The sequence below is a fragment of the Papaver somniferum genome, unplaced genomic scaffold (assembly GCF_003573695.1).
Source record: "Papaver somniferum cultivar HN1 unplaced genomic scaffold, ASM357369v1 unplaced-scaffold_119, whole genome shotgun sequence".
NCBI lineage: Eukaryota > Viridiplantae > Streptophyta > Magnoliopsida > Ranunculales > Papaveraceae > Papaver > Papaver somniferum.
Window position 1 is genome coordinate 5,531,792 of NW_020620936.1, and position 11,168 is coordinate 5,542,959.

The window sequence follows — 11,168 nt, forward strand, 5'->3', positions numbered from 1 at the left end:
AGCATTCCTACCCTCAGTAGTATTCACTACCTTATGCATGGATTGCATGCGAACACGCCTAGCTTCTTGATCAGCCCTAAACTTTGCATCAGCTGAACTCTCTTCCACATCTTGAATTGTTTCAATAGCATTATATCTGTTTTTATTCAAAAGAAACTCCCCAGCCGTAAGCTGATCACAAAGAGGAGTAGGAGTTGCGGTCACAATCCTAACAGGTTTGGGAATCCTAGTTCCAACCAAACTTGTTATAGTTGATGGATTAGTTTCACCCACTTTTCCATTCTTAACTAAAACTGATTTTGAAGCCTGCGCTTGTTTAGTTCTCGCCAATTCAACATAGACAGATTCAAAATCAGCTTTGGCTTGTGCCATAACAACCTCCAACTGCTGAGCCTTCACCAGCTTAGCAGTAAACTCCACATCAGCTTCTTCCCCAGCAATATTATCAACAACATCACGCACATCTACATTGACGTTGTGAGCTTTTTTCTTACCCTTCTTCTTACGCCTAGCCACTTGCCATTCCCCACCAGCAGGTTTAGGAATATTGCTCACGCCAGGTTGAGAATCATCACCGCTAACTTGTTTGCTTACCACAAGTTGTCGCTCAGTATTTTCCTTGTGCTGCTTTCTACATTCATGATCAGTATGCCCAATCAACTTGCACTTGGAACAATATTTTGGAACTTTTTGAATCTCAACAGATTGCCAAAAATCTAAACCCCCAACCGTAATATGAATAGCATCAGTAGCTGCTTCAGCAAAATTAATATCCACCAAAACTGATGCAAAGTGACCATATTCATGAGCAAGAGTACGTCTATCAACCACAATTGGAGTTCCTAATGATTTAGCCAAGGACAATAGCGTTTTTTTTGTCCAGAATTCTAATGGAAGCCCTGGAAAAGAAACCCACACGGAAGCATGAGATGATCTTTGTTTTTCAGCATCAAAACCAGGAAACCATTCAATTAGGGTTAGCTTTTGATGCCTAAAAAACCAAGCTTCAGCATTCAAAAGCTTTTCTTTTGCTGTTTGGGATTGTAACTTGATGGTGAAGAAACCTCTACTCATAGGAATTAGCTGAACCGCACCTTGACCTAGCTGCCATTGATGTTCCAAATCATCCTTCACCTCTTGGAAAGTAATTCCTTTGAAATCTAAACGTCCAATAAGACTGAATTTCCAAATATCACAACCTTCCAAATAGAAATATTCAGGTAAAACAATCGCTGGTTTGCCTTCTTTTAACGTTGGCAATGGTAAAGAACTGAGATCAATAGATGTTGTTGGAAGCTGTTGCTTCCCCTTCACCTGATCAGCATAAGTACGAGACCTAACATGAGAAGCATCTCCCATCTCAAATCACCCGTAGATGATTGAGGAGAACCAAAAAAATTGAAAAGTTTGAAAACCCAAAACCCTAAGGAAAAATCGCCTCAGAGCCAAGAGAGAGAAAAAAATGTGAATACATGTAAAATAAACATGTGAGAAGCAAGAATTGATCCCGCCAACAATATCTAAAAAAAACGGTAAAAAGAATTCAGTTGCCGGGACGTGAACAAAGAAGAACTTTAGGGGAGCTGCTAGGTTAATTCCGTTAATTCTAGTCTTATTCTTTTGCTTGCAAAGGTTAGGGGAGCTGCTAGGTTGAAGAACTTTAGGCCGATTGGTTTAAGTAATTTCTTTTTTAAGATTTTTACTAAAATCTTGGCTACTAGGCTTGGTAGGGTGTTGGGAAAGTTGGTGTCTGAAGAGCAAGTGGCTTTCATGAAGGGAAGGAATATCCATGAGAATATTAGTTTAGCATCTGAGATGGTGAATGAATTGCACATCAAAAGGAAGGATGGTAATTTGGGTTTGAAGCTTGATATCTCTCAGGCTTTTGATACGGTGAGCTGGTCTTTTGTTCTTGAGGTTTTTAGAAGGTATGGTTTTTCTGAAGATTGGTGCTCTTGGATTTGGAAAATTCTGGATTCGGCGCGTATTTCTATTCTTCTTAATGGTAGTCCGGAGGGTTATTTCAAGATTAATATGGGTTTACGGCAGGGGGATCCTCTATCTCCTCTTATTTTTGTTTTGATTGAGGATGTGCTTAGCCGCAACATCACTAAACTCTTTCAGAATAAGGATATGTCTTATATGGTAAAACGTAAGGGTATTGCTCCTACTCATTTATTTTTTGCTGATGATATTATGATTTTTTGCAAGGGAAATATGAAGAGTGTGAAGAATCTGGTGAAAATTTTGGAGAATTACCAACAAGCTTCTGGTCAGAGGGTTTGTAGGGAAAAGAGCAAGATCTACTTCGGTGGTGGGACTTTGAGTAGGCGCCAGACCATTGAAACTTTCTTAGGTATGGCAATTTTAACTTTCCTGATAGATATTTGGGAGTTAAGGTGATGCCGGGGATGGTTAAGTATAGTCACATCAGCAACGTTGTTGATAAGTTGAGGGATCAACTTTCGATTCTGAAAGGTAAGATGTTATCTTTTCAAGATAGGGTTGTGCTTGTTAAGAATGTTCTTTCGAGTTATTCTATTCATAACATGGCTGTGTACAAATGGCCGGTAAAATTCACTCTTCAATGTGAGCGTGATTCGTAATTTTCTGTGGTCGGGTGATTCTAATCTTTCTAGAGCTTTTGTAGTTGGTTTTGATAAGATTTGTAGTCCTTTAAAGGAAGGTGGTCTTGGGACACTAGCCTAAGGACTATGAATAAAGCTTTGCTGATGAAATTGTGGTGGGCTATAAAATCTTCTCGAAAGAGGTGGGCGAGGGTTTTGGAAGCCAAATTCACTTGTAGGGATGGTCGTATTAAGATGGCAGGGGTGAAATCTTCTATTCTTCCTGGTCTTCGTTGGGTTCATAAGGAGATGGTGGACAACACGAAGTGTTTTATTGGTGACGGTAGGGATACTTCTTTATTCTTTGATATATGGTATGGAAATACAACCTTAGCTAGTGTTTTAAATCGCATGGATTTAGACAGATCAGCTCGTGTTTATGATATTATTGTGCAAGGTGATTGGCAAATTCATGGAGTTCATTCGCAACTCCTTTTAAGTGCTGGTGTGGTGCAACAGGATTTACCAAAAATTCATATGGGAGTGGATAGGCGTTTTTGGATGCCTGATTTACAAGGTAAATTTTCTGTGAAGTCAGCTAGGGAATTGATTAGGAAGAAATATCATATTTTGAAGGAGGCGGGGTTGTTATGGAAGAGGGTGGTGCATCCTTCATTGGCGGCTCAGAACTGGAAGTTTATTCGTGGTGCGTGTGCTACTCTTGATAAGGTACGTAGCAGATTTAAAATTCAACTTGCATCTAAATGTAGTGTGTGTCAGATTGAGGAGGAGTCTCTCCAACATATTCTTTGGAGCTGTAATTTTGCGCATCAAGCTTGGGAGTGGATTGAAGGTATTTTCAAAATTAAACCTAATTATGATATCATTACTTCTTACCAAAAGGCAAAAAATCATAGTGGTATTGTTAAGGATTTGTGGTTGGTAGTGAATTTGGTTGTGCGTTCAGAATTATGGTTCACTAGGAACAAAAAAGTGTATGAAAAGAAGAACCCTTGTTGGTCTTTATTTCAAAAACGTGTTTTTAGTTTGATGCAAGATTACTCAGTTCGTATGAAGAGTTATATGCATAATTCTATGGATGACTTGAGAATTCTGGAGTTTTTTAGGGTTCGGCATAGAAAGGTGAAGTTTACTGATCCCAAGGAGTGTTTTTGGTTTCCACCTAATGATAATGAATTGCTTTTGTGCATGGATGGCGCCTCAAGAGGTAATCCTAGGGTGGCGGGAGATGGTGTTGTTGCAAGGAATGCACATTGTGAAGTGGTAGGTGCAATGTGTATTGGTTTGGGAGTTACTTCTAATTATTTGGCTGAATTGTATGGTATTATTGTGGGTATGGAGTGGGCAGTTCAGTGGGGATATGCTTGCATTGTTATTAGATCAGATTCTACAAGTGTGTTGAAGGCTTTGGAAGAAGATAACGTTCCTTGGTTTGCTAGGAAAAGATGGATGGAAGTTAAAGGTTTATATGGTTCAATTCGCTTTGAACATTCTTTTAGAGAGGCAAATTTTTCAGCTGATGCAATGGCAAAGCGTGGTTGTTTACTAGAGGACGGGGTTGGTTTTCACTTTGAAGGTCGACCAGTTTTTTTAAGTTCTATTGAGTTTCCAAATGTAATTTATTATCGTTTTAAATAGGTTTTAGGAGTTTTTTAGGGGTTTCTCTGATCCCTTTTCTCCTTCACCTATCTTGTAAATATCTTTTTTATCAATATATTTTCTTGACTTAGCAAAAAAAAAATAAACCAGTAAAGTACGCATACTTTGGTTCAAGGATTTTGGACTTACACAAGTATGAGTTCACATACAATGTTTATATCCAAACAAGGTTATATAATCTAAACTCTCATTTCAATCATTGAAACATTCTTAGAGGATGTTATATAGTTGTTATTCACAAACTATTTTTCATCAAAGCCATTTTCAAGAGATTGAAATAATCAACATGACTATCGTCACGAGTAAAGATGAACTTGGCCAAAGAGAAAGCTTACCAACACATATTTCGAGAAATAGATAAGCGAGATAAACTCGGCTCGAAATAACAAATGTGTATAATCGAAGTCTATATAACAATACGACTTTTGTCTCAAGATAGGAGACAGAGTAGATAGACTTTTGAGTGATAGATAAGCTCAAGTCTCTACATACCTTTTTGTCGAATAAAGGTCCACCAGTTCCTTGAGTAGTTCTTCGTCTTTGCATGATGAACGCCATGGAGTCTAGAGCTCAACTACACTTTCTATCCTAGTCCAAGAATTAGCTATAAGTATACTAGAAATCAAGACTTATAGTTTTGGCAACTAAACTTAACAAACAAGCTTGAGATAGCAACGCTTACGAGTTTGACCGAGCAGTGCTCTAATAATCTCCCCCTTTGTCAATTTTAGTGACAAAACTATCAATATATATGGAATACAAAATAAATAAACTTTGCAGCTTCTCATCCACATGTTTGGTCTCCTTGGTTCTTCAACATTACTCGAAATCTTTGTCACTTCCAAGTACTCCAATGATTCCAAAGATATTGAATGCAACATCATCGTTGTTGAAGATCCGTAGCCATAACAATGAGAAAACAAAAAATCTCAATCATTGTTACACAGTGTCATAGTATTATTACACAATATCAAAGTTCGATTGTATCACAACTTCGACAACAATATTATGGTGATATGTATCACTCCCCCTAAGCCAATACTTCATCTCACATGAAAACTACTCCCTCTTACATAATGATCCGAAAACCATATGTAATTGTAGTGTGAACTACACATTAATTCTCCCCCTTTTTGTCAATAAAATTGGCAAAGGTACGAAAACTAGTGGGATCCTAATGAAATTTCCATAGAGACACTTCATGACCAAAAGAAAGTACATATCAACTTTTTAGATGCAATCATATAGTCGAAACTAAATGCATTCATCAAGGAGTTTATAAAGATACAAGATAACCCTTATAATATTCCACAGCCGCACTCCGCACAAAGATTTGGCAATTAAGCTCAAGTTCAATTAATAACTCTCCCCTATAAAATGCCATTCCCGAAAGAACAACAAGAGCGGCCTTACTTTCACAAGAAAGGAAGGATTTCTTTGGACATTAACAAATTACATAAGAACATGGATTTGTATCCAAAAATCTGAATTAAACTAACCGCAAGAGAACCTATGATTAATCTAATCGGAAACGCTCACATAAGAGAACTTACAGAGCCGCACAGTATTACATAAATATTATGGATCAGGGAAGGTCAATACTGCAGAATAAACAAAGATTCATTCTATTCTTCGTAATCATTTGCACAATGACATATAATAGACTTAATCTTTATAAACAAAAACTCATCCTATCTTTTATCATTAATGACATAATAGGCTTATCTTTTGTTTGTCAAAAGTTCATTCAATCTTTTATCAATACATGCATATCGACATATGAAAGACTTAACTTTTGACCACGTATGGGACAATCATAGTTCATGGACACAAACACAAATATCCCATAACAAGTTGCAATATATGAAATCATAAAGATTAATACTGCAAAATCATCTTCCAAATAAACTTTAGAATTTAAAAAAATAAATCTAAAAACATTGAAGATGAAAAACGTTGGACATAGCTATGCGTAATCACAATAAAGGGTATTCCAAACCCTAGTTATCTTTCTTAAAAACACAAGAATAAAATTCTCATAAGAAGTTTCCTAGACATATGAAAATCAACAAGCTAATAAACAAAGAAAGACTCCTACTACCAAAACTAAACAAGAACTAAAATCAAATAGACGTTTCGGAATCCTCATGAGCCTTGAGGCCTTTGAGCTTGTGATTGACAACACCACTGCATCTTCAGAGAAGATATCCTCATTGAGAAGTTCTTTAACATGTGTCTTTATGAGACCAAGGTCAGAGGTAACCTTTTTCAACTCAGTTCTCAACACATCAAGACTCTTCAGAGTATCAACGAGTTGCAGTTTTGCATCCTCAAAGTATTGAAGAAAATCATGAACCACTTCGGCAGAAATCATATCCTCATTCTCAATATCCTGATGTGTATAGGCATAATAACATGAGGCATTGGGATGATCTTCTTCTACTAGAGTTCTTTTCTTCCTCCCTTTGGACTCGAAACCAATACCTTTATCAAGAAAACCTCTTGCAAAATCACCAGAGTGTGACGATGAAGAGGAAGACATTCTTGACCAATCACAACAAATCCCAGAGGGTGATACACAAAAAACATGAGGAAAGAGAAAGTCTGGCGATTTCTCTAGGGTTTTGTTTTTTTTTCAAGTTTTCTTAACGTTTTTTCAATCTGATCATCATGGTTGAGGAAACACAAGTAACTTCTTCTAGGGTTATTTCCCAGCAACAATCTTTTGCGGAGAAAGTAAAAGGAAAACAGACTTTGCAGCCTATGTGTGTTGATATTAATAGCTTTCCAAACCCTACTCTGATTGATGGAGAGCCTTCTCTTATTATTCCAGCTGATTTTTATCAAGAAGGATGTAAACCCTTTGAGCATAGTTTTATTGCACGTCTGAACTTCACGGGATTGAAGTTTGTGGAAGTGAAATCCAGCTTGGTTAATCAATGGCAGATAAACCCTAGCTCAGCAAGGTTTATGACTATGAGTAAAGGATTTTTCGTGGTTATGTTACATGATGCTGAAACAAAAGAGAGGATTCGACGCACTAAATGGGTTCACTTTCCAGGTCTTGATCCTGAACGTCAAAAAACTTCCCATGCAAACGTATGGGTTCACTTTCCAGGTCTCCATGCAGAACTATGGACAGAGAAGAACTTGTTATCTATGGGGAAGGTATTAGGCACTCCCATTGTAGTTGATCAGAGAACTCTTAATCTAGAGTACGGTAACTTTGCCTCAGTTTTGGTGGATGTGGATTTTGCGAAGCACATTCCTAGTAGAATCAAGATTACAGCTGGGGGACGTACTTTCTGGCAATATTTGGAGATTCCACGGGCTCCAAAATTCTGTATGAAGTGCTGCATTATTGGGCACAATGATGATGAGTGCAGGAGGCAAACTAAGGGTGATGATAACTCTTCAAAGGCTGATACTACAGCAAAGGGAGATTCTTCCAAAGGCTGGCAAACTGCTAGGAATAAGAGGCAGCGTAAAGGAAAGAATGCTGAGAACTTTCCTGGTGGTGATAATGCTTCAAAAGATGCGGAGCATGATGCTTCAAAAAATGAGGAACATGATGGTGTTCTTGCTGTGTTACCAGGTGAAGTAGAGGAGAATGCTATTGGTGTGGAGGAAACCAATCAGCTTGAGAATGAGCTAGATTCTTCTGAAGCTGTTTTTCATGCAGCGTCTGTAGCTTTAGAGAAAGCAAAGCAGGCGTTAGCTGAGAAAGGAGTATTAGCTAGTAGGTTACCAGTGGGTGAAATTGGAACCTCAGCTAAGTCAGTAGGGAGTGGTGAATTGGCTAGAACTAATCACTCTATCACTGATAAGACTAATGCTAGCTCTTCTTCTACTCCTTTTGAAACTTCAGGAAGGAAGGGATGTGATGTTGTGGTGGACAATATTGAGAATTTGTCTCGCTACAAAGCTATTAATGAGAATGCTTGTGTGCTTTCTCCTAATAAATTCAATGTTTTGTCTGCTGAGTTGGGGTTGGATTCTATGCAGCAATCCAATGAGCAAAGGGAGGAGAGTTCAGATGAAGAAATCACTCCAGAGAAGGCTTCGTCAGGTGTTAGAGGGTCTAAATGGTCTGACATACCCGTGGAGCAGCCAAAGAAATCTAGGAAACCTGTTAGGATTCGGATTTCTAATGATCAGAAAAGTACTTCTCAACAAAGTACAAATAAGGAGTCCAAGTCTGATTCGGAAACTGAGATCAATGATTTGGGAATTCGAGTTAGAAAGGGATTCTCCCCAGTTATACTTAAACGGAATTCTGATAGGATTCCTGATGCTAGTAATAATTCAAAGAATATAGTTTCTTGATGCGTGTGCTCTATTGGAATATGAATGGGGTGGCAAAGGTGGAGGCTGGACAGAAGTTACGTGAACTTGTTCATGATCTGAAGCCGGAGATTCTTTGTGTTGCTGAGCCAAAGATTAAGTTCTCTGACAAGGTAATTTGTAAGTTAAATTTAACTGGTTTTATGAGGAAGGTTGTTCATAATTCTTCTATGCATAATATTGGGAATCTTTGGATCCTGTGGAGTGCTAATATTGAAGAGCCAGAGGTGGTTAATATGACTAGGCAAGCAATTACTGTTAGAACTGAGGGGGGTTTAATCTCTTTTGTTCATGCTAGTTATATTCAAGTTTTTCGAAGAAGATTATGGTCTCAACTTTCAGCTGTGGATACTACAACTCCTTGGCTGATAATGGGAGATTTCAACTGTGTTCTTCGTCAAGATGAAAAGAAGGGAGGCCGTGAGGTTCGTGTCTCTTGTATTAATGAGTTTTCTGATTGGATGGAGGATAATGATCTTTTTGGAGCAGATTCTTTGGGGTCTAAGTTTACTTGGACTAATGGTCAATCTGGTGTTGGTAGAATTCTTAGTAAATTGGATCGTGCTATTATCAATGAGCCTTGGTTAGCTAAGTTTTCGAATTGGCGGTGTAAAGCTCTTCCTAGGGAAGTTTCTGATCATTCAACGCTTATTGGGTTTCCTTTCCTTGCTCCGAGGCCTAGGCGTGCTCCTTTTCGTATCCAAAAAATGTGGTTTTCTCATCCTGATTTCTTGAGAATGGTGGAAGATTCTTGGAAGTCTCCGGTTTATGGTAATTTGGATTTTATTTTTCCTTATAAATTGAAAAGGTTGAAGGAGGCAATCAAATTGTGGAATCAAACGGTCTTTGGAAATGTTAATGCTAGGCTGAAACAAGCTCAACTTAAGTTTGAAGTGGCTTGTAGGAATTCTGATGAGGATCCTTTTAATACTTCTAAATTGAACATTATGAAGGATTCTCTGGTGGCGGTTCAAGATGTTCGTATGAAACATCTTACTATGTTGAAACAAAAGGCTCGTAATAGGTGGATTTTGGAGGGTTCTAGTAACACTTCTTTTTTCACAGCAATATAAACATTCGAAGGAGCGCAAATACAATCTCGGAGTTGGTTACTGAAGATGGTGTGACTATCTCAGAGCCTATTCAGCTTCGTGACCATGTGGTTTCTTATTATGAGTCGAAGTTCAATGGTGTGGAGCTTCCTATTGAGGATAAACTCTTTGATTATGAGCATGAGTCCATTTCTTTGACTGAAAGGAAGATGTTGGATGCCATTCCTTCTTTGGATGAAATTAAATCAACAGTTTTTGATTTAGGTGCGGATAGTGCTCCGGGTCCGGATGGTTTCTCAGGGTGTTTTTATAGACATTGTTGGGATATAATTCAGCAAGATCTTCATTCGGCTATTGTTTATGCTTGGACTTCTAAGTCAATTCCGAAGGGTTCGAATTCTAGCCTAATTATTTTGATTGTTAAGGTTAGAGGTGCGGATAGCTTGAGGAAATATATACCTATCGGTCTAAGCAATTTCTTCTTCAAGATTTTCACTAAAATTCTGGCTACTTGACTTGGTCGGGTGTTGGATAAGTTAGTGTCAGAGGAGCAGGTGGCTTTTATGAAAGGTAGGAATATTCATGAGAATATTAGTTTGGCTTCTGAGATGGTGAATGAGTTGCACATCAAAAGGAAGGATGGTAATTTGGGCCTGAAGCTTGATATTTCTCAAGCTTTTGATACTGTTAATTGGTCTTTCATTATGGAGGTGTTTAGAAGATATGGTTTTTCTGAGGATTGGTGTTTGTGGATTCAGAAAATTCTGGAGTCAGCGCGCATATCTATTCTTCTCAATGGTAGCCCGGAAAGTTTTTTCAAAATTAATAGAGGGTTGCGTCAGGGGGATCCTCTTTCGCCTCTTATTTTTGTTTTGATTGAGGATGTTCTTAGTAGAAACATCACAAAACTATTTCAAAACAAGGATATGTCTCACCTGGTTAGGCGTAATGGTATTGCTCCAACTCATTTATTCTTTGCTGATGATATTATGATTTTTTGCAAGGGAAATATGAAGAGCTCGAGAAGTTTGGTGAAGTTGCTAGATTCTTATCAGCAAGCTTCAGGTCAGTGTGTTTGTAGAGAGAAGAGCAAAATTTACTTTGGTGGTGGCTCTTTGAGTAGACGTCATACCATTGCTGCTTTTCTAGGGATGGAAGTTACGCATTTTCCTGATCGTTATTTGGGGGTGAAAGTTATGCCTGGTGCGGTGAGATATCATCATATTAGCAATGTGGTGGATAAGCTTAAAGAGAAACTTTCGGTTCTGAAAGGTAAGATGCTTTCTTTTCAAGACAGAGTTGTTCTAGTTAAAAATGTTCTTTCGAGTTATTCCATTCATAATATGTCTGTGTATAAGTGGCCGGTGAAATTCATTCAGCAAAGTGAGCGTGTGATCCGTAATTTCCTTTGGTCGGGTGATTCAAATCTTTCTAGAGCTTTTGTGGTTGGTTTTGATAAACTGTGCAGTCCTGTGGAGGAGGGTGGTCTTGGAATCACTAGTTTAAAAACTATGAACAAGGCTTT

The 11,168-nt window shown here is 38.1% G+C and overlaps 1 protein-coding gene across 1 annotated transcript; it reads left to right on the forward strand.

Annotated features, from left to right (window-relative positions):
* Window positions 1-7,406: 7,406 nt before the first annotated feature.
* On the forward strand, window positions 7,407-8,573 carry LOC113330839. The gene has a single exon (XM_026577646.1). It carries the CDS (start codon window positions 7,407-7,409, stop codon window positions 8,571-8,573), a length of 1,167 nt encoding a protein of 388 aa, XP_026433431.1.
* The last annotated feature ends 2,595 nt before the right edge of the window (window positions 8,574-11,168 follow it).